The sequence below is a fragment of the Gopherus evgoodei genome, chromosome 2, assembly GCF_007399415.2.
Source record: "Gopherus evgoodei ecotype Sinaloan lineage chromosome 2, rGopEvg1_v1.p, whole genome shotgun sequence".
NCBI lineage: Eukaryota > Metazoa > Chordata > Testudines > Testudinidae > Gopherus > Gopherus evgoodei.
The window spans coordinates 131,544,312-131,567,083 of NC_044323.1; the positions used below are offsets into that span (position 1 = coordinate 131,544,312).

Genomic DNA, 22,772 nt, shown 5'->3' on the forward strand with positions numbered 1-22,772 from the left:
CGGCCCACCCGCTCCTCAGTTCCTTCTTGCTGGCTACTCCGACAGTGGGGAAGGAGGGCGGGTGTGGAATGGATATGAGCAACACATCTCGAAGAACAACAGTTACAAGGGTGAGTAACCGTCTTTTCTTCTTCTTCGAGTGATTGCTCATATCCATTCCAGTTAGGTGAATCCCAAGCCTTACCTATGCGGTGGGGTCGGAGTGAGAAGTCGCGGCATGGAGCACTGCAGAGCCGAAGGCCGCGTCATCTCTGGACTGCTAGACCAGGGCATAATGGGAAGCGAAGGTGTGGACGGAGGACCAGGTCGCCACCCTACAAATCTCCTGGATGGGCACACGGGCGAGGAAAGCCATCGATGATGCTTGTGCTCTGATGGAGTGCGCAGTCACATGGCCCGGAGGGGTGTGAGACAAGTCATAACAGGTCCTGATATAGGACGTCACCCACGAGGAGATCCTCTGTGAGGAAATGGGTAGTCCTTTGATTCGGTCCGCTACTGCCACGAAGAGCTGGGGGGATTTGCGGAACGGTTCGGTCCTCTCCACATAAAACGCGAGTGCCCGGCGGACATCAAGTGAGTGGAGTTGTTGCTCCCTGCAGGACGAATGGGGCTTTGGGAAAAAGACGGGGAGAAAGATCTCCTGGTTGACATGAAAGGCTGAGACCACCCTGGGGAGAAAGGCAGGGTGTGGCCTCAGCTGCACCTTGTCTTTATGGAAGACTGTATATGGGGGATCTACCGTGAGGGCCTGGAGTTCTGACACCCGTCTGGCTGAGGTGATGGCCACCAGGAAAGCAGTCTTCCAGGAGACATAGAGCAGGGAGCAAGTCGCTAACGGCTCAAATGGAGGGCCCATGAGCCGAGTCAGAACCAGGTTGAGATCTCAGGTAGGGGTAGGGGGTCGAACCTGGGGGTAGAGACGTTCTAATCCTTTCAGGAATCTGGTCACCATAGGGTGAGAGAAAACCGAACGGCCATCTCCCCCCGGATGAAAGGTGGAGATGGCCGCCAGGTGAACCCGAAGGGACGATATAGCCAGACCCTGCTGCTTGAGGGGCCAGATGTAATCTAGAATACTGGCGAGAGAAACCTCCATAGGGAGGGAACCCCTCTCGTGCACCAGCAGGAGAAATGCTTCCACTTGGCCGAGTACGTCGCTCTAGTGGAAGGTTTCCTGCTGCCCAGGAGTACTTGACATACCGGGGTAGAGCACTGTAGTTCCAACCTGGTCAGCCACTCAGGAGCCACACCATGAGGTGCAGAGACTGGAGGTCCGGGTGACGGAGCCTGCCATGGTCCTGGGTGATCAGGTCCAGGTGAAGGGGCAGGGGGACTGGGTCGGCTAGAGACAGGTCCAGCAACATGGGATACCAATGTTGCCTGGGCCACGCTGGAGCTATCATAATCAAGCGGGCCCTGTCCCTGCGCACCTTCAGAAGGACCTTGTGGATAAGCAGGAACGGAGGGAACGCATAGAACAGGTGCATCGTCCACGAAATAAGGAAGGCATCCGCTACCGACCCTGGTTCCCGGCCTTGAAAAGAGCAGAACATCTGGCATTTCCTGTTCCCTCTGGATGCGAAGAGGTCCATCCGGGGACAACCCCACCTCTGGAAAAGTGAGAGGGCGACATCCGGGCGAAGGGACCATTCATGCGAAAGCAAGGATCTTCTCAGACGGTCTGTCAGCGTGTTCCGTACTCCGGGGAGAAAGGATGCCATGAGGTGAATGGAGTGGGCTATACAAAAGTCCCAGAGCCGCATCGCCTCATGACATAGGGGAGAGGATCTCATGCCGCCCTGCTTGTTGATATAGTACATGGTCGTCGTGTTGTCGGTGAATACCGAGACACAGCGACCGTGAAGCTGATGGGAGAAGGCTTGGCAAGCAAGGCGGACCGCTCTCAACTCCTGTATGTTGATGTGGAGGGCCACTTCCTGAGGAGACCACTGGCCCTGTGTCCTCAGAGTTCCAAGGTGGGCCCCCAACCCAGGTCTGAGGCATCCGTTGTTAGGGATACCGAGGGTTGGGGCAGATGAAACGGGAGCCCCACACACACTATGGACTGGTCTAACCACCACCAGAGGGAATCCAGTACCTCCTGGGGGACGGTGATAACCGCATCCAGCAGATGCCTGGCCGGACGGTATTGGCTGATAAGCCAGGACTGGACGGGCCTCATGCGAAGCCACGCATAACCCATAACAGAGGTGCAGGCTGCCATGTGGCCTAAGAGGGTTAGGCACATCCTTATAGAGGTCAAGGGAGCCGCCTGTAGACGCCGAATGATGGCCGACAGCGTCTGGAACCTGGACAGTGGCAGAATGGCCCTGGCCAAGGTGGAGTCCAGAATGGCTCCGATGAACTCTGTCCTCTGCGTGAGAAGCAGAGTGGACTTGTCCACGTTGATAATGAGGCCCAAATCTCCAAAGAGTCTGCTGATCTTGCGGACGTGGTTGAGGACCTGTGACTCTGGCCTCGAATCAGCCAGTCGTCGAGGTAGGGGAATACGTGTATGCGACTGCGTCGAACATAGGCGAGGACGACAGCCATGCATTTCGTGAATACCCTCGGTGCCGTGGAGAGGCCAAACGGGAGGACCGCAAATTGAAAATGGTGGCGGTCGATCACGAACCGAAGGAAGCGTCTGTGTTGTGGGGAAATGGCTATATGAAAATAAGCGTCCTGCATGTCGAGGGCGACGTACCAGTCTCCAGGATCCAGAGATGGGATAATGGTCCCCAGGGATACCATGCAGAACTTCAACTTCACCATATATTTGTTGAATTCCCGCAGGTCGAGGATGGGTCTGAGGCCTCCCTTGGCCTTGGGGATCAGAAAGTAGCGGGAATAAAACCTCTTGCCCTTTTCGTTCTCTGGAACCGCCTCTATGGCTCCTTTGTCAAGGAGCGTCCACACCTCCTGAAGGAGGAATTGCTCGTGAGAGGGGTCCCTGAAGAGGGACGAGGGTGGGGGGCGGGAGGGAGGGTGTGAAATAAATTGCAGACGGTATCCCGTTTGCACCGTGCATAAGACCCAACGGTCGGAAGTTATTTGGGTCCACGCCTGGAGGACGAACGAAAGGTAGGTGGAAAACGGAGGGGACGGATCCGTGGAGGAAACTGGTACAGCGTCCTCGGGCGCACCTTCAAAACGAAGCTTTTGGGCCAGGTGGGGCTTTAGAGGAGCCCTGATTCTGTCCCCCGTGGTTGCCCAATTGTCTGCGCCGGCCATTCCTGCTTCGGCGCCTACTAAAGTCTTGACGCTGGCGGTACTGGGGATAGGGCCGGCGCTGCTGCTGCTGTTGAGGCCGGAAGGGTCTGCGCTGCGTCCCAGGCGTGTGCATCCCTAATGAGCGCATGATGTCTTTCAGGCTTTTCAGCCTGGGGTCAGTCTTCTCTGAAAACAGGCCCTGACCTTCAAACGAGAGGTGCTGGATGGTGTGTTGGAGCTCCAGAGGAAGGCCAGAAACCTGTAGCCAGGAGATGCAGCGCATGGTAACCCCCGAAGCCAGAGTTCTGGTGGCCGAGTCTGCCGTGTCCAAGGATGCCTGCAATGAAGTTCTTGCGACCTTCTTGCCTTCATCAAGAATTGCCGTGAATTCTTGACGCGCATCCTGAGGCAACAGCTCCTTGAACTTATCCGCCGCTACCCAGGAGTTATAGACATAGCGGCTAAGGAGTGCCTGTTGGTTAGAGACCCTGAGTTGGAGGGCGCCCGCTGAGTAGACCTTCCGGCCTAGCAGGTCCATGCGCCTCGCCTCCTTGGACTTCGGTGCTGGGGCCTGCTGCCCGTGGCACTCCCTCTCGTTCACAGACTGCACGACGAGGGAGCATGGGGTTGGGTGTACGTGCAGATACTCATACCCTTTGGAGGGTGCCATATACTTGCACTCCACCCCGTGTGCAGCAGGAGGGATGGAGGCCGGTCACTGCCAGATGGTATTAGCATTGGCTTGAATAGTTCTGATGAAGGGAAGGGCGACTCTGGTGGGAGCATCTGCTGAGAGAATGCTCAGCGCAGGATCTTCGATTTCCGAGACCTCCTCAGCCTGCAAGTTCAAGTTTTGCGCTACACGCCTGAGGAGGTCCTGGTGTGCCCTGAGGTCGAGTGGGGGGGGCGGCTGGAGGATGACGTTCCCGCCACTGCCTCGTCGGGGGAGGACAATGAGGAGACCCCCGGTAGGAGCGGGTCCACGGGGGGCTCCGTCTGTACCAGCGCCTCTGATCCTGGAGGGAGCTCAGGGTCCTGCTGGTTAGATCGGTCTTCCCCCGTCGGAGAAGGGGGAGGGCGAGACAATGAGGCTTCCAGAGCTCTGCGCTCAGATGTCGCTGGTTGACGTGGAATGTGCTGAGGGCCCTGGGCTTGATGGTACGCCCAGGGTGTCCAGAAGCCCCACTGCGGAGGAGGGTCCTGGAAGAGGGCCACGGGTCTGTCCGTGTCCAGGGCGTACATGCTGTCTGCCTGCGATGAGACAGATGGCTGCCGGGAAGGCCATGGTGGGGCCGAACGTGGCTGATAGGGCTCCCTTGGTCTCGACGACCTCCTCGGTGCCAGGGACCGGTACCGGGAATCGTACCGGTGCTGGGATCGGGACCGGGACCTGCCACCGGCGCGGTGCCAGGAGGTCGACCGGGGTGCTGACTGCCGACGAGAACGGCTCCTGGAGTCTCGGTGCCGGTAGCGGCAACTCAATCCAGACCGGTGCCGGGAGTAGCGAGACCATCTGGAAGATGACCGGCGCCGCGAGTACGACCGGTACCGCCGGAGGGAGCGATGCCGGGACTGCGAGCGGTGCCTGGAGCGAGAACGTCCACAGTGCCGAGACCTCGAAGGGGATCGGTGCCGGCTGGGCGAGTCCAGAGACGGCGCTCGCATTGTCGCAGGCTTGCCTGTAGATAAAACCCGCACCGGGGGTTGAGGCTGGGTGGGCTCCGTGAGAGTAGTTAGGTCCCACGCCGAAGTGGATGTCTCTGGCGTTGAAGGGACCAACAGCTCAACCTCGGATCTTATGGGGAGCTAGGAGGGACCAGACTCGATGGACCTCCAGGGCCTGGAGTCGATGGAATCCCTGCTGGTGGTGCCACGGCAGAGGTAGGTGCCAGGTGCTCCGCTCGAATCTGCGAGGATGGAGTGGCAGACGTCGAGGACCTTGCATCGAGTCCCGGTGCCGGGGCGTCTTTCCGGTGCCGGCGCTCTGCGTCGGGGCCACAGCGTTAAGTGCCGCTTCCATCAGAAGAGTCCTTAACCTCTGGTCCCTCTCCTTCTTTGTCCGAGGCTTAAAAGCCTTACAGATGCGGCACTTATCTGAAATGTGCGATTCCCCCAGGCACTTCAGACAGGCATCGTGGGGATCGCTTGTTGGCATCAGCTTTTTGCAGGCCGAACACTGTTTGAACCCTGGCGAACCAGGCATGGGCCCGGTAAAGGGTGCGGGGAAGGGCTACAGCCCAAGCCCGCTAACTAAGTATATACAGCTATACTAAAATTAACAATAACTAAAAGTCCAACTACAATTTACAACTATCTACAACTATGAGAACAAAGGAGAGCTAGGGACGTGGAGGACAGCTATGGCGCGCTCCACAGTTCCAACGACCGACACGGCGGTAAGAAGGAACTGAGGAGCGGGTGGGCTGGCAGGGGTATATATCGAGGGTCATGCCGGCGCCACTCTAGGGGGTGACCTGCCGGCCCACTGGAGTTGCTAGGGTAAAAAGTCTTCCGACGAAGGTGTGCACGCGGCGCGCACACCTAACTGGAATGGATATGAGCAATCACTCGAAGAAGAACTTACTGTTACACATTTAATTTCACAGCTGCTAGATTTCTAGATCAAGTAGAGTTCAACATAGAGGAGCTTTGGTTCACTGAGGCCTAGATTTATGCCTAGTGACACCAACAAAGTTACAAAGTTTGCAAAAGGTTACAAATCTTACAATCGCAACCTAACACCCATAAATAGCTTTTGCCATTCACAATTAACAAGTAGCAAATATTTTTAATCCAGCCTTTAAACAGGTTTAAAATTGGGCACAATCTCAACACTTCGACCAAGATTTGTATGAAATGGTAAGTGGTGATTCAGTACATCTGCAAATTGGGATATTCATAGGCTATTATTTATTCTATATACAGCGCCATGTGTGTGCATGGAAGGGGCAGCCCCATCCTTCCCCACCACTGAGGCTACAGTGAGGGGCAGCAGCAGGGGAGGAGACGCACATGTGATGGCAGCCCCCCCCAGCACCCACCACAGGGGAGGCAAAGGGGCTTCCTGGACCTGAGAGAGGCTCTAGGAGCATGTGTAGTGACAGTGGTGTGAGGTGAATGTGGTGAGGAGGAAAGAGGAGCCCTTCCCTCAGAGCTCACTGCTGCCTTGGGGACAAGGGCTGGGGGGGGGGTTCTCTTTTCTGGCCCTGGCCCCAGCCCCAGGGCAGCCTGCCTGCACCCCAAACTCCTCATTCCCAGCCCTGCCACACCCAGAGCCCACATAGCCAGAGCCCTCATCCCCCCACACCCTAACCCTCTGCCCCAGCCCTGAGCCCCCTCCTGCATCATGAACCCATCAGTCCCACCCCAAAGCCCTCACCCCTACCTCTACCCTAGCCCTGAGCCCCCTCCCATACCCCAAACCCATCCACAGTCCTCACCCCTGCACCCTCTCACCTCCAACTCCCTCCCAGAGCCTGCATCCCTCACCCTCTTCCACCTGCACCCCCAGCCCAGAGCCTGCACTCGCACCCCCACCCCCTTCCCACACACCCTCTTCTATTTCCAAACTCCATCCCAGAGCCTGCACCCCCACTCCCAGCGTGGAGCCTGCACTCAGCACCCAAACTTCATCCTAGACCCCCTCCCCCACCCAAACTCCCTCCCAGAGCCCAACCTCTCATCCCTTTTGCAATCAAACTCCCTCCCAGAGCCTGCACCCAATCCCCTGCCCCAGCCCAGGGCCTGCACCCTAGACCTCCTCCCCCCACCCAAACTCCCTCCCAGAGCCTTAGGCAGGTTGGGGGAAGAGTTTGGGTAGACGGGTTCTGGGCACCACCAACATTTCTACAAACCTACCATCCCTGCTGAACACGACAGCTTTGCAGTATGCAAGAATGGAGACTAAGATGACAGCAGTCAACACACACTCTTGTGACTCAGCCTAGGACCCAGGTCTTCAGAGGCTAACCATCCTGTAACAGACTCACCTTCACACTGCACTTTATTCAGGTTTCCAATGACTGATGCATAAGACTATAGAGCAGTGGTCCCCAACCTTTTTGAGGCCAGTAGCACATACATGTTTTCAGAAGAGTGTGGCAGGCGCCAACAATTTTTCAAGGCTTATTTTGTATTTGTACATTAAATAATAGGAAAATCATATTTAATATACATAATATATGAATCAATAAGATAAAAAGGGTAATTTTACATGTAAGAGGTATTAATTAAATTTGGCAATTACTCTTTCACCTTACCATGTGAATTTGCTCTTTTTTATCTACCCGTAAGAAAAATTAAGGAGTTTTTACAAAATAAACAAACAGTTTTCATCTTATTTATTTTTAAAAAGTTAAACTTTGTTGAACTGCTGGTCCAAATATATTTATTATTCTTACTTCAACCTAGAATGAAGCCTGCAGCCCCGGAGTTCTGTCCCCAGCAGGCGTGGGCTGCGGTTTCTCTCTGTCTTAAGCCATGGCCCCGGCCCTGCCAGGGACCGAGAACACCGGTGCCCCCACAGCCCCCGAGTTCTCTGTCCCCAGCAGGGGCAGGGCCGAAGCCGGAGAGAAGCTGTGGACTGGCGCCTGCCAGGGACAGAGGACTCCGGCGCCCACAGCCTGCAGCCCCGGAGAAAAGCTGCAGCCCCGTACCTGCCAGGGACAGAGAACACCGGCATCTGCAGCCCTGGAGTTCTCTGTCCCCGGCAGGCGCGGGGTCGCAGCTTTTCTCCCCTGCAGGGCACTAGGCAGGTACACATAAATGCCCCGGCAGGCACCATGGCTCCTGTGGGCACCACGTTGGGGACCACTGCTATAGAGGATCCTCCCAAAGTCACTGCAAACCTGCACAAATTTGAATCCTCGTCACTTCCTCTTTTACTTCAATCATCAGACCAAGTTGGGCTGAATGAAAAATGACAATATAATAAATTATATTTATCAGTCAAAGGCAATACAACAAATTACACGTCACCTTCTAATGCAGAGATAAAAACCATCTGAGACACAAGACCATGGTGCGGTTGTCAGGATGAGGGAAAGATGTCATTGGCAGCCTTCCAGCTCTGGGTACAACATTCAATACACAATGCTATCGCCATCAGCACGTTGCTGATATTCACAGCTCTGAATGATTCAGTTTAAGTTTATTTCCTTAACTAACAGCTGACACATCTTCTTTAAAGTCCTTTTTCTATTTTCTTCTTTTGTGGTTGTGATACTTGTCTTCAGCCCTGAAATAGAAATAAGCCATTATAGCCAATGTCTTGTTAGGATCTCAGCACTTAACAGATTACTCCAAAACTGCTTGGCTGACTGAACTTTTCACTGATGAGAGTCTGAACATTAGAGAAGCCTGAAGTTTTTCAAGACTGAAGATATCCTTTAAATCAAAGCACTTCCTTCAAAATCTTGTGACTTGTCTTCCCTTTGAGGATTCATTGCCAGTGAGCTTTATTCAAGTCTCATTGCACAATCCTGCACTCTGATGGAGCACAATGCATCTCGTAAAAACAACTGCGTAAAGCCCATTTTATGAGACAAGCAGCCACTCCAGCCTATGCACCAAAGTATATGGTCAAAGCATTTGTGTTTATATGAGCTGATCCACACTTGCTAGGAATTGTGCTATACAACTTCTTCCATTTCTGTTATAAACCAATATAGGGTCACAAAGAGAGCCCGGAAGGCTGACGGGAAAGCGTTTTGAGTAAGCTCCTAAAACCACACTTGGAACCATATCCTCAGCTGGGATCTGTCGGCTCTAGCACTTGCACCAGTGCCAGATCCAAGTGAATTCTATGGGACTGCATCAACTCTGCACTATGGGCATGAGACTCTGTATTAGTAGATCCCATTGCAGGTCATCATCTCTTCACTTTTAGGACTAAAAAACTTAGTTCTCTATTTCTTCAGTGGTGTTGGTGTCATTCCTTACGGGCAATTTTGTTCTGAAGCTTAGGAAATCTTTCTGTTTAGAACAAAAGAATCCGACACCTATACGTGAAGCAAATGGTAGAGCTGACAACTAATCTAACTGGTAGATCCCCATGCCAACTCCTCAGAAGTATGTATTAACATTCACTCCATGTACACCAACTAAGTAACTATCAGTAATACAAGGTGTGGTTAATTCATAATATACAGCCCACATAACACAAGCAGAGAACACTAGCTGGCCCTTTGGGTTAGATCTGAGCCAATGCTCCTGCATTGTCAGGGGCAAGTCACTGCTGGGGGAGCCATCTTTTGGATCACCAATTAAACCCTGAAATCTGGATCACTTTTTTTTTTTTTAAAGATTCCACAGCAAATTCTGCTTGGACAGGGGCTTAGCTTAGCTGATCTGAGTTACTACATTCTGCCTCTGAATTCTCCTGTATTTCCACTTGGAAGGAGTATTACGTTCCTGCACTAAACTCGGATGCACCGTTACATTTCATTGGTGACTATCATCACCGACTGGTACAGGCAAACAAATTGCTTAGAGTAACACTTGCCTCTCTCTTTTTCTCCTGGAATCCCTGTCTTTGCCTCTTTCTCTACTTCTTCTTTGTTTGTCTGGACTTCTGCTGGGATCTCTCCTGTGTCTAGATCGATCAACATCCTTAGAGCTTCCACAAGACTGTCGAGAGTCCACTGATGCTGACCGTCTCTCTTCATTTCTGAAGAAAAAAGTCATTGGTTTTGTTTAATGAAGTTTCATAAACACTGTAGTTATTAGAATACTTTTAATCTCCATCGGTCTGCCTCTGGTAGGCAATGAAAAGGAACTGTACCCCATTTGGTAGGATCATTTTCTTCTTTTTTTGTGATAATAAAAGCTTGGAAACAAGACACTTTTAGCCACTGATTTTGGCTTCTCTCATTTGACAGGTTGCAATTTCTTCCCCAGTTCTTTAGGTGCAAAGGCTGATATAGATCCGATTTACTATTTCAACCATCCAAGTCAGGAAATAAAAATGGGAAGCATTACACAGTGACGCGGACACACTTCCATGTCACACAGGTAATAAAGTCTATCCTGTTTTCTTTTTCAACACCCAAGTGAAGGATTACTATTGATGTTAAGTATACATAAGATACACTAGTAGTGCAACACAGCTATGTTCATGTACCTATGAGAACCTTAAAGGGACATTGTCAACTTGACATCTAATCAGTTTTTTAAAAAAGGAGTTCAAAATAGTTTACGGTACTATTCCAGTCCCACATCTCTCCAACTCTTGTGTTTTAAAAGTCACATTTTCACAGGTTTTTCTCTCCTGAGCTGCTCTGTGACTGTCTGAGACCTGTGGTTACAGCGCTGTACTAAGAGTCAGGAAAGCGTATGTTCATGTTCCGGCTCTGCCACAAACTGCTTGTGTGGCCTTAGGAAAAAGTCATTTCATTTCCCCATCTGCAAAGTGGGAACACCACTTCTTTTCTCCCATCCCTTGTCTTGTCTACGTAAGCCATACACTCTTCAGGGCAAGGACTATCTTAGTATGGATTTGTACTGTCCATGACAATGGGTCTATTTCTCAACTGGGCCTTCTATGTGTTACTAGAATACAGTAATAGGTCGCTATGGATTAACGGTTGCCAGTGTCCCTGCACAAAGAAAGCATTTGGTGAGTGCTGAGAGGTTCTTCTTAATACCTTCCTGAAGACTTTGCTGAAATGGAAGATTTTCCTCCTTCACACATCTCTGCATTGTCTGGTTTACCTTCCTCCTGCCAGTGGCTGCTGAGTTCTTCCATGTGCACACCAATCACATCTCTGATTACCTGGGAAGAGATTAATAAAAGAAAACTTGAAGCTAAAATAGACTAGAAAACACCAAGCAAAAGAGGAGGTCTGAGGTGTGGTTTTTAAATGCACTAGATATTTGTACGGAAAAACATTTGTTTGCTGAAATAAAAACTCCAAAGTAACTTTACTAAAAAGCACCTTAAAGGGACACTATCTACATGCAGGTTGGCGGAATTTGCACATACAAAACTCAGTATTAAAAGTAGCTGTGATCAATATATTCAGTAACTTGCAGTGAAAGAAAGTTTTCTGTTTGCATCTGAAAACATTTCTCTGAAGTCTTTGCAACCCCAAACAGCTAAGGCACAAGAAAAGGATACTGAAATTGACTAGTCTAGCCTCACTGTTCAGGAATGAAGAACAAACATGATGGACACAAGATTTTTCAAGTTCTTTCATTTCTAACAGTCTCAGCTGTTTGTATTGGAATTGGGGTAAGGAAAAATGCATTTTAAATACATGTGTTTTTAACCCTGCAGTGCCCCTCTAAGTAGTTTATGCAACTTTCAAATTGACATAGCTCAAACTACAGGATAGCCACAAAGTGATACCAGGAAACACTGACAACCAACAAGGAGAAAAATACTTTAAACCATTAACATTTCTTTTTGAGATTTATAAAATTGCTAACACATTTACTAACCCACATCTTCAGACTTGGTCAGAAAGTTTCTTTAAGATTTTTTTGCCTAAGCATCGTTGTTAAAACTGTTTTTACTAATCTGAATAGAGCACATTAGAGAGTGTACACCGTGAAAAGACTGAGCATTTTAATACCTGCAAGGACTTGCATTCTCTACAAAAAGATTTGATGCTCACCTCAGTGTAAGATTTCTTTGTTATATGAACATTCTTAGCTCTGTATGACTGCCGCCGCCTTTTATAGTCCCGCATTTCTGCCAGGATTTCAAGATGAGACTTTGGACCTTTTTGACCATCATCTAATACAAATTGAACGTGAAACAAGTGGTTAAACAAACTAAAAAAAAAATGTCAGAGGCAATAAATCGGCACTTGAGAATACATAACTGGGCTGTCTTAGAATGGTGCTGTTTACAGGACTAAAGGAGTTTGTGTCAAGTTCTTTAACATATTTTTCTCTGGTATTTATTTACAGCATCAAACTGTGTCTACGGAAGTTGGAGAGAAAGCTGGAAGAGATCTGCTTACCCAGTAAAGACCAAAATCAACAACCAAAATAAAAGGCATTCAAGCCACCATACAAAATTATTACATGAACTCTGAGACACTGCAGTAAGACCAATGTAGTGACTTGAAATAAGTTATTTAAAAACAACTATCCTAAACACAAATTTACAAGTCACATTTTCAAAATCCATATTATTGAACTGCGGAAGTCTGGCAAACAGAGGGATCAATCCAGCAAATGTAAATGTCTATGGCCATGCAGATCCTTTTGCAGGATTGTGCTCCAGAAATAAGGCATTTTTTCCCTGCATGTATATTGTTCATTTTACAGAATATAGTAATTGGAGGAGTCCTGATCTCTCTCACTAGTTTATATATTTCTCCAGAATTGTCTTTGTGCCAAATGATCATCATGTGTCTCTTATCACATTTCGATTGTTAGTGTTCCATGCTGCTTTAATCTCATATCAGCTTTCACAGCACAAATCTTGCAAAATTTCACATTCAGTTGTGAGCCAAAGAAGTGCAGGCCTATTGCAGCAGAAATGAAGGATCCCTCCTCCTGCTGAAATGCAGGCAATAGATACAATGAGAGAAGAACTGTTTGGACAGAAAGCCAGCAGAATTGAAGGTGGAAAGGAGAAAGCTACAATAGGCAACTATACAAAGACCACCACATTACAGGATCTGAAGGTATCTTACCTGTGTCCTGAACTGTACTTTTTTTTTTTTTTTTTTTAAAGAAAAATACAAAGAGTATTTGCCATCTCTTTTCCGGGCTAGTTTGTATAATTTTTGCCCTTTTCCTAGAATCCACAATTTGGTTTACATTTTATTAATTCAAACCTGAATAGATGTTCAATCAAATCCCTCTAACTGTAGAAACATGACAACATTAGAAAATGACAAACCCTGCCATTTTAAGTTGTAAAACTCAAGAATTGGAATATTTCTCAAACCTTGGGTGACTTTAGCAGCCAAATCTACAAAGAGATCACTGTCGTTTTCAGTGGCCTGGGATCTGGACCTCTGTTTCTTCGTCTCTTCCAGGACATAATCATAGATTGCAAGACGATCCGCTTGAGTCAGGTCACAGATGCAGCGTTTGTGGTTTTGGGGAACTTCAACAGGCAGTGAAGAATAGGCACCTAAAGCTTGTGAACAAATGGACATTATTACTTCCATAAAATGGAAATACAGAAAAAAACTTGTGGGGAGGAGCACGTGTGCTGGCACTAGGAACTTGGACACTATTTACATACTTTTCACTTGTGCAAGACAGACTTCTTCAGCTTCACTGGATTCGGATAGCTTAAAAAGTGCTTTAGTTGGCGTAATTTTGGGAAACCACTGAAGTCTGCTTCATGAAATGACGACTCTGTAACAGACTGTCACCAAATGGCCCCTACACTTCTATTTCGTTAACTTTCCTCCAATATGCACCTGGGGAGCCAGGAGTTTTGGTGTCTCCTGCAGGGACTATGAAGGCTATTTGGGGGGAAAGGGAGAGAATGGCCACAAAAACTATCTAGTCCACAATACGATTTCCTGTATTATGTTATTAGTGACAGCCCACTAGCCTGCAAAAGAATCTTTTTGTACTGGTCCAATAGTACATACTTATTTTTAAATTTGTTTCCAAATTTCAACTGCAAACTAGTTGAAAACCAACATTCTATTGGCAATAATTGGAATCAAAGCCTCTGTTTAATCAAACAGATAATGCTCAATTGTCTGTGCCGAATACTTTCGAAGACAATTCAGAACAGGCTACCTTTTATCCGCTCACATTGCTAGTCGGTTTAAAAACCCTGAAGAGAAGTAATGTGCAACAAAACATTTACAATTGGCAAAACAGACTTGCCAGTCTCCTCCTATTTATTAGTCTACACTTACTCACCAGCTATACAGTTACCAAGATGTATTTGTTACCTACTGGCTAAAAAAAACCTGCATTCCCAATTTATTAAAAAACTGTAGTCGCGCTCCCTGTTGTTGGCAAAATTTTATTTCCTTCAAACAGAATAGTTAAACCCTCAGTCATGCTCTCTCCAACACACTGTAGCATTTCAAAGTGAAATTCTTGAAACAACAGAATATGGCTCTTATGAAAGGCTATCACTTGCAGAAAGGATGCTGTATAGCTTTCAAGCCTTGTCTACGCTGCCAAGGGCATGTAGGTTACATGTATCTACATGCTGCACTGAAAAACAGGCTGCATTCACACTGTGGTGGTTAGCTACACGTGGCAAAAAAAAAAAAAAAGGCTCTGGCAGGGGAGAAGCAATAGAAAAAAAGCTCCAACAGCGATGCCAGAGCCTTTCCTTGCAGCAGGGAAAGGCTCCAGCAGTGGGGTGATGCTGGAGTCTCTCCACTGCCTCCCCACTGCTACAGCCTGTCCTTGCAGTAGAGAGAGACTCCCACTGTGGAACACTACACTGCTAAAAATAGCAGTGTATATGTGAGAGGCACTGCTAGTGCATGTCAAGAGTGAGTAGAGTACATACTCTAAAGTTCAAGTGTGTCTTTACTCTACTTGCCCAAGCAGTGCCTCACCATCTACACTGCTATTTATACCCGTGCAGCGTATGTATTCAACACACACGGTCAATGGAGACAAAGCCTAAGTAAGGAGAACATTAATCTCCCTGATTCCCCTTCAGTCTCACCCCTGCTCATGAAAGAAGAATCAAGGATATTTTTATTTAATATTGATGACTGCATATTGAAAACCTGGACTACAACTCTGCGTTAGTGGAGAGCTTGAGAGAAAAGAATAAGTGTTTACCAAGTAAAACCTGATAATAAATTAAGAAGTTATTAGGTGAATGTGGACAGTTTGGACAACTTTGGTTCTTTCTTCTGACGGCTTCTAAAAAGTGCAAGAGCACAGTGTTAAGAGAGGATGGTGAACTATAACTGTGACACCTAGTGACCCATAGATGTATTTTTGCAATACAGCATATGGTACATGTTTTGGTGTTCATTTACTTTCTTTTAAAGTTGTTCAGTGCATTCAGGTTAGATTAAGATTTGAAATTAACATTACTATAGCTTTGTTAAACCATGGGGGAAAAGACTTCACATCTTCCAAAATATGCCATCAATCTTATGAAAATTTCCAGGTGCCTCCTTTCCAGACAGCCTATTCTACAGGTTTCCATTTCTATTTTAGAGAAAGAAAAACAGAGCAGAAAAGTTTACCAGTCAGTGCTGCTGTATTCAGCTGCTAAGTTAGCAAGTCAGAAAGGGAAAATGAGCGTACACTTTTTTCCCTATGTACACTAGGGTTGCCAATTTTGGTTGGACGTATTCCTGGAGGTTTCATCACATGACAATCTTTAAATGTAAAGTTATTCTTTAATTCCTGGAGACTCCAGTACAATCCTGGAGGGCTGGCAACCTTAATTTGTGCATGTGTGTATTTTAAAATGACAGAGTCAGTAGCTTAAAGCAGTTTTATCCAGGTGCCACAAACACTCCCACAGCACACACTAGCTCTACTGCCATCTGTACAAGCAAGCACAGTTTGTCAAGAGGCTGTCTTGATTTCATCTTTCATTCTCTTGAGAAATCTATTTCTGTCCTTTCCCGGGCTCCAAGCTGTTTTGTATGTTCTCTGATCAGTGAAAAACAGGGTGTAAGGACTTAAACGTATGGGTGGACACAATCTCCATCCTATCTATGGAGGAGCAGGCCCCTCTGACTAAATCACTCTAATTCCTCTTAGGAAAGTGTGCAATAATCCATTGTAAATACAGAAATTGAAGGTTCACGTATTGTGGGGCAATGAAAGACAACTACATATCACACGCCCAACAAAACAAATGTTAGTTTGGGGATTCAGAGGAGGAAGTGAAAGCAAAAGGGAAGATTTCTTGTCCAGGAAAAGTACTCCCACCAGTGGGAGTGGGGATCGGTCTGAGGGGGTTCTGGGCTGTGGAAGGTGGAAGAGGGGACAGCTCAGAGAGCTGGGCCAGAGAGGGTCAGTAGGGGAAAGATTTTAAATAGTGGGATTGTGGGACTGAACTAAAGAAACATCGTGAGCTTTGCACGGCTAGATTTCCAGTCCTGAAGATAGCTCTTGAGTTGAACATGGAGGCCTTGTACCCTCCCCAGATCCCAGGTGAGGGAGGAGAACACAGCTGTGGGGACCAGAGGAAGTAAGGGAGCAAATGAATATTGTATGACAGTGTCATAAACAGATAGTAGGAGTTAATAGAACAGAAGTACTTTATCTCTCTTTTGCCTGTAAAGGGTTAACAAGTTCTGTAAGCCTGGCTGTCACCTGACCAGAGGACCAATCAGGGGACAGGATACTTTCAAATCTTGAGGAAGGGAAGTTTGTGTGTGTGCTGTTAGATTTTGGTTGTTGTTCACTCTGGGGGCTCAGAGGGATCAGACGTGCAACCAGCTTTCTCTCCAATCTCTCCGATACAGGCTCTTATAAGTTCAGAATAGTGAGTACTAGGTAGATAAAGCGAGTTAGGCTTATGGTTGTTTTCTTTATTTGCAAATGTGTATTTGGTTGGAAGGAGTTCAAATTTGTATTTTGCTGAAAAGATTTTAATTTGTACTTGTATACTTAGGCTGGGAGGGTATTCCCAGTGTCTATAGCTGAAAGACCCTGTACCTATTCCATTTTTTAAATTTACAAAGATAATTTTTACTGTTTTTTCTTTCTTTTAATTAAAGTTTCTTGTTTAAGAACCTAATTGTTTTTTTATTCTGGTGAGACCCCAGGGGACTGGGTCTGGATCCACCAGGGAATTGGTGGGGAGAAAGGAGGGAAGGGGGAGAGAAAGGTTATTGTCTCTCTGTGTTAGGATTACTTTCTCTCTCAGGGAGAGTCTGGGAGGGGGAAAGAGAAGGAAGGGAGGAAGGTGAATTTTCTTCTCTGTTTTAAGATTCAAGGAGTTTGAATCACAGTAATCTTCCAGGGTAACCCAGGGAGGGGAAGTCTGGGACAGGCAAAGGTGAGGGAAAGGGTTTACTTTCCTTCTGTTAAGACCCAGAGGGACTGGGTCTTGGGGGTCCCCAGGCAAGGTTTTTTTTTGGGGGGGGGGGGGGACCAGATTGTACCAGGCACTGGAATTCCTGGTTGGTGGCAGCGCTACACGTACTAAGCTGGTAACTGGGCTTAGAGAAATTCACGCTGGTACCCTATCTTTTGGACGCTAAGGTTCAGAGTGGGGAATTATACCATGACAGACAGTGAACCCACAAAGAGATCAAGGGAGACTGGGAAGAGATGGCTTGAGTGATCATGAATAGGAGGACAGATGGCCCACACTACAAAAAACTGGAGAACCCCTGGCTTTAATCTGTGTACTCCACTTACCTTCACTGGAGCCTCCACCTTCTTTTGCACTTAAAGCTTTAGCTTGTTTAATAATCTGAAATTGTAGATCCTTATCTGAAAAAGAGGAAAAGAGAATTTTACAAACCTCCTACACCTTTGTACAAGTCCACCCTGAGGTATGTGCTAGATCTGTGCTTTTAGCTGGCGAGGCTTAATGGACAGGTAGGAAGTGGTTATTGTACAGAGAGAAAATATTCCTCATCCTGAATTACTGCTGTTCAGGAAAAGGCCATCAGACACTCAGGAATTCTTTGACTGTAATGGAAAAGTTTTTTAACCAAATATATTCTGGCTTTTTAAAGGTTTGTTCTGACATCCATTCCATGTTTTCAGTCCAGAAAACCAAACCACAGCCAGTTAATAAGATTTATATTTATTCTACAAGTAAATGTAAATGATATCAAGTTATTTCTCTGGTCCTGCTAGCAGGGCCAGCTCCAGCTTTTTTGCCACCCCAAGCAGCGAAGGAGGGAGGGAAGGAAAGAAAGATTGAACCACTGCCAAAATGCCGCTGAGGAAGACAGGGAGTGAAGGACACGCCGCTGAATTGCCGCAGAAGACTGAAGTGGACCGATTGGGCTTCCGCCGAGGCATTGCTGCCGCCGCCCCGGACATGGCGCCCCAACAACGGACAGATGTGCTGCCCCAGACACCTGCTTCCTTCGCTGATGCCTGGAGCCGGCCTTGCCTGCTAGTGTGTCCTGTCTCCTCTGTGTCTGTTTTTCAGGTTCTAAACTCCTCAGAACACAGACTCACACTGTGTGTCTAGCTTTATTATTTAATATTATTATTATGACTGTGCTGAGCAGATTTTTCAAACACTTTACAATTAACAGATGTTTATATCAACTCAGCCATTTAAAGAGGGACAAGTAACTGAAGATCACATTTTCATCTGCCTTAAAAGGGCCTTATAATCATGTCTAGTATCAGAGGGGTAGCCGTGTTTGCTGCTTTTACAGATCCAGACTAAGAGTCCTATGGCACCTTATAGACTAACAGACGTTTTGGAGCATGAGCTTTCGTGGGTGAATACTCACTTCGTCAGATGCATGTAGTGGAAATTTCCAGGGGCAGGTATATATATATGCAGGCAAGCTAGAGATAATGAGGTAGTTCAATCAGGGAGGATGAGGCCCTGTTCTAGCAGTTGAGGTGTGAAAACCAAGAGAGGAGAAACTGGTTCTGTAATTGGCAAGCCATTCACAGTCTTTGTTTAATCCTGAGCTGATGGTATCAAATTTGCAGATGAAGTGAAGCTCAGCAGTTTCTCTTTGAAGTCTGGTCCTGAAGTTTTTTTGCTGCAGGATGGCCACCTTAAGGTCTGCTATAGTGTGGCCAGGGAGGTTGAAGTGTTCTCCTACAGGTTTTTGTATATTGCCATTCCTAATATCTGATTTGAGTCCGTTTATCCTTTTCCGTAGCGACTGTCCAATTTGGCCGATGTACATAGCAGAGGGGCATTGCTGGCATATGATGGCGTATATTACATTGGTGGACGTGCAGGTGAATGTACTGGTGATGGTGTGGCTGATCTGGTTAGGTCCTGTGATGGTGTCGCTGGTGTAGATATGTGGGCAGAGTTGGCATCGAGGTTTGTTGCATGGATTGGTTCCTGAGCTAGAGTTACTATGGTGCGGTGTGAGAATATGTTTCAGGTTGGCAGGTTGCCTGTGGGCGAGGACTGGCCTGCCACCCAAGGCCTGTGAAAGTGTGGGATCATTGTCCAGGATGGGTTGTAGGTCCCTGATGATGCGTTGGAGAGGTTTTAGCTGGGGACTGTATTTGATGGCCAGTGGAGTCCTGTTGGTTTCTTTCTTGGGGTTGTCTTGCAGTAGGAGGCTTCTGGGTACACGTCTGGCTCTGTTGATCTGTTTCCTTATTTCCTCATGCGGGTATTGTAGTTTTGAGAATGCTTGGTGGAGATTTTGTAGGTGTTGGTCTCTGTCTGAAGGGTTAGAGCAGATGCGGTTGTACCTCAGTGCTTGGCTGTAGACAATGGATTGTGTGATGTGCCCAGGATGGAAGCTGGAGGCATGAAGGTAGGCATAGCGGTTGGTAGGTTTTCGGTATAGGGTGGTGGTAATGTGACCATCACTTATTTGCACCGTGGTGTCTAGGAAGTGGACCTCCTGTGTAGATTGGTCCAGGCTGAGGTTGATGGTGGGGTGGAAGCTGTTGAAATCGTGGTGGAAGTTTTCCAGAGACTCCTTCCCATGGGTCCAGATGATGAAGATGTCATCAATGTAGCGTAGGTAGAGAAGGGGAGTGAGTGGACGAGAGCTGAGGAAGCGTTGTTCCAGGTCAGCCATAAAAATATTGGCATATTGTGGGGCCATGCGGGTGCCCAACGGACACAAATCAGATATTAGGAATGGCAATATACAAAAACCTGTAGGAGAACACTTCAACCTCACTGGCCACACTATAGCAGACCTTAAGGTGGCCATCCTGCAGAAAAAAACTTCAGGACCAGACTTCAAAGAGAAACTGCTGAGCTTCACTTCATCTGCAAATTTGACACCATCAGCTCAGGATTAAACAAAGACTGTGAATGGCTTGCCAATTACAGAACCAGTTTCTCCTCCCTTGGTTTTCACACCTCAACTGCTAGAACAGGGCCTCATCCTCCCTGATTGAACTACCTCATTATCTCTAGCTTGCCTGAACTACCTCATTATCTCTAGCTTGCCTGCATATATATACCTGCCCCTGGAAATTTCCACTACATGCATCTGACGAAGTGGGTATTCATCCACGAAAGCTCATGCTCCAAAACGTCTGTTAGTGTATAAGGTGCCACAGGACTCTTTGCTGCTTATAATCTTGGTGGCAACAACCTCTAGATTCCGGAGCAAGATTTATTTGGAAGCAAGTACAATAATGCACTACAGAGACATTAAAGAGAATCCTCCCTCACCCAACCAAGAACCGTCCCACACTAATGTTTCCACTAGTTTATGCACAACTGCAGTGAAAACAGATCTCCCTTCAGAAGCTCTACTGCAGCAGCTAAATGCTATTCTTAGAGCTGGGTCAAACTGCTGAGGTGGGAGATGACATATACATGTGATCTACTCACATCACAGATGAGTCCAGTGCACAAACAAGAAAGTAACAAAGCAAAGGGAACTTGCAAGCTGTGTTAGAGATATTGAAAAAACAACAATCTGCCACAAATATGCTGATAAATAAGTGGGAATTAAATTATAATATCCTCTTCAAACTTTGAAAAAACGAGAAGGAAAGACAGCCTCTGACTAGGATCAGATAAGGAAAAAAGGTGTGCTGCTCAGCTTTGCAGAATGAAGGTAAAGGGCCACAAGCCAAATTATTTTAAAAACATCTAGATGGTGAAAATAATGAGGTTTCTCTTACACTGGAGCAACTGAGGTAACATCGTCACCTGAAGTGTCTGCATTCCACTGTACAACCATTACCAAATTCATACTTACCAATAGTAATGGTGGGTATCTTTGCTTTCTCGTAGTAAAATGCAGAGTCATACATTTCAGCCTACAAGCCAAAAGACATTAATTATACCATTCTGGAGTTTATAGCTAAGACTCAAGCATCCCCACTCATAACTGCCAGGGCTCCCCAATTCTGTAGTCTGATAAACCCAACTGGGCCTTCACACCCAGACAGTCTCTCACTGGACTTGTGCAGGTGCACAGGCTACCTGCAAGGACCCACCTGCAGCATCAGGGCCTTCGTTTATACAATTTCTCTGGGCCTAGAGTATAAACAGCAGATTTCTCTGAACCAATCCAGATCTCTTAAGACTGCCAAACTATTTCCTCTGAGCAGAACCTGACCGAGGGATTCCTGGCCCTGGAAAAAACCAACCAGTTCGCCCAGAGCTGAAAGTGGCTACCTGCTCCTCTCTAGAGTACTCCAGCCTCCTCAGCCGGCAGGCCACCATGTGCTTAGCCAGGGAGGCTCTGGGCATCTGGTGATTGGCATCGTAGGGGCAAACGGCTCTCTCCTCCTGCCAGAAGCAACACATAATCAGCATGAAGCAGGGGCAGGGAACTCCTTCAGTTTGGAGCTGGGGGGCAAGGAGGTATTGGAAGCAGGGCACTCAAGTCAGTGTGGGCAGGGGTGGAGCTGGGGATAAGCGGGTGTTGAAGACGGAAAGCACAGTGCAGGTGGGGATAGTGCTGTGGGGAGCAAGGGGGTGTTCGGGATGGGAGTGCAGCAAGGGTGGGGGTGGAGTTGGGGGAAAAGGGGGTGTTGGGGCACGGGGCGCAGTATAGGCAGAGGCAGAGCTAGAAGGGCATATAGGGGGCGGGGAGAAGTGCGGGCGGGGGCAGAGCTAGGGGGTCTTGAGGGCGGGGGTGCAGTGTGGGTGGGGAGAGCTGGGGGGCACTGGGGGCAGGGGCGCACGGAGGGTGTTGGGTGGGGGGGCGCAGTACAGGCAAGGGCGGAGCTGTGAGGTGAGGGCATATAGGGGGCTGGGGCGCAGTGTAGGGGGCGAGAGATGGGGGTATTGGGGGCAGGCCGTGGGGTGCTGGGGGAGCGGGGGCGCAGTGTGGGCGGGGCTGGAGCTGGGGGCGCAAGGCGGGGCCCCCCCAGGCCTTCACCCTCATGCACCGCGGGACACACGCCGAGGCGAGGGAGCCCGACCCGTGGCGCTGGGAGAGATTCTTGCCTGAGCCCCGAACCACACGGCGCAGGGGGCGGCGGCCATTCCGCTCCGGCCAGCCAGGTCTCAAACCCCGCCGGGGAAACAAAGGGGCCTGGCTGCGGCCATGTTTGCTAAGGGCAGGGAAATGGCTTCTACTTACCTTGGAGCTATCTGGCTTCACTGTTATTGTAAATAATGGACGTGGCGGCCATTTTTAGTGATGGCAACACTGTGGCCTGTGATCCCCGCGGTCGAGACTGCCCGGCGCAGGGTTCCGCCCTTCGTGGTTTGAGTGACAGTCACAGGCCCGGGAAGCCCCGCCGCACAGTGCAAGTGTCGCTAAACGAAACGGTTTAAGGGGTGTTAGCGGAGCCGGGCCTCGTGCAATCCGATGGTCACGTGTGAACAGGCAGCTCCTTGGGCAGCCCCAAAGGGGCCTCGCCCGGCGCAGCGCGGCCCCGCAGCGCAGCCGCAGGCAGGTGCTGCAGCAGGAGAGCAACAGAGCGGGAGGCTCGGCGCGGGCGGCCCCTACTGGCGGGTCGGCGCGGCTCAGCCCAGGCTGCCGTTGGCCCGGATGGGGCGGGACTTGCCCGACGCCGGGGTTCGCGCCCTGATGGGG

At 48.5% G+C, this 22,772-nt stretch overlaps 1 protein-coding gene across 3 annotated transcripts; it reads right to left on the minus strand.

Moving 5' to 3' along the window:
• Window positions 1–8,124: 8,124 nt before the first annotated feature.
• On the minus strand, window positions 8,125–22,549 carry SNRNP48 (small nuclear ribonucleoprotein U11/U12 subunit 48). 3 transcript variants are annotated; one of them, XM_030551712.1, is made up of 9 exons: window positions 22,314–22,549; window positions 21,401–21,514; window positions 20,979–21,039; window positions 17,503–17,577; window positions 13,121–13,315; window positions 11,832–11,953; window positions 10,860–10,987; window positions 9,719–9,883; window positions 8,125–8,452 (listed from the first exon to the last, which is right to left on the minus strand). In XM_030551712.1, exons 2-9 carry the CDS (start codon window positions 21,473–21,475, stop codon window positions 8,413–8,415), a joined length of 861 nt encoding a protein of 286 aa, XP_030407572.1. In that variant the 5' UTR covers window positions 21,476–21,514; window positions 22,314–22,549; the 3' UTR covers window positions 8,125–8,412. The 3 variants fall into 3 exon arrangements, with proteins under 3 accessions (XP_030407572.1, XP_030407570.1, XP_030407571.1); XM_030551710.1 differs by lacking the exon at window positions 22,314–22,549 and adding an exon at window positions 22,178–22,305; XM_030551711.1 differs by lacking the exon at window positions 22,314–22,549 and adding an exon at window positions 22,110–22,132.
• Window positions 22,550–22,772: the final 223 nt, after the last annotated feature.

Coding starts and splice junctions, on each gene's coding strand:
- SNRNP48 (XM_030551710.1), bottom strand. CDS start 22,216: ATGGCCGCCGCCCCCTGCGCCGTGTGGTTCGGGGCTCAG. Junction 13,316..17,502: donor AGGTGGAGGCTCCAGTGAAG/GTAAGTGGAGTA, acceptor TTTGTTCACAAG/CTTTAGGTGCCTATTCTTCA. Junction 9,884..10,859: donor TCAGCAAAGTCTTCAGGAAG/GTATTAAGAAGA, acceptor TTTTTTCTTCAG/AAATGAAGAGAGACGGTCAG.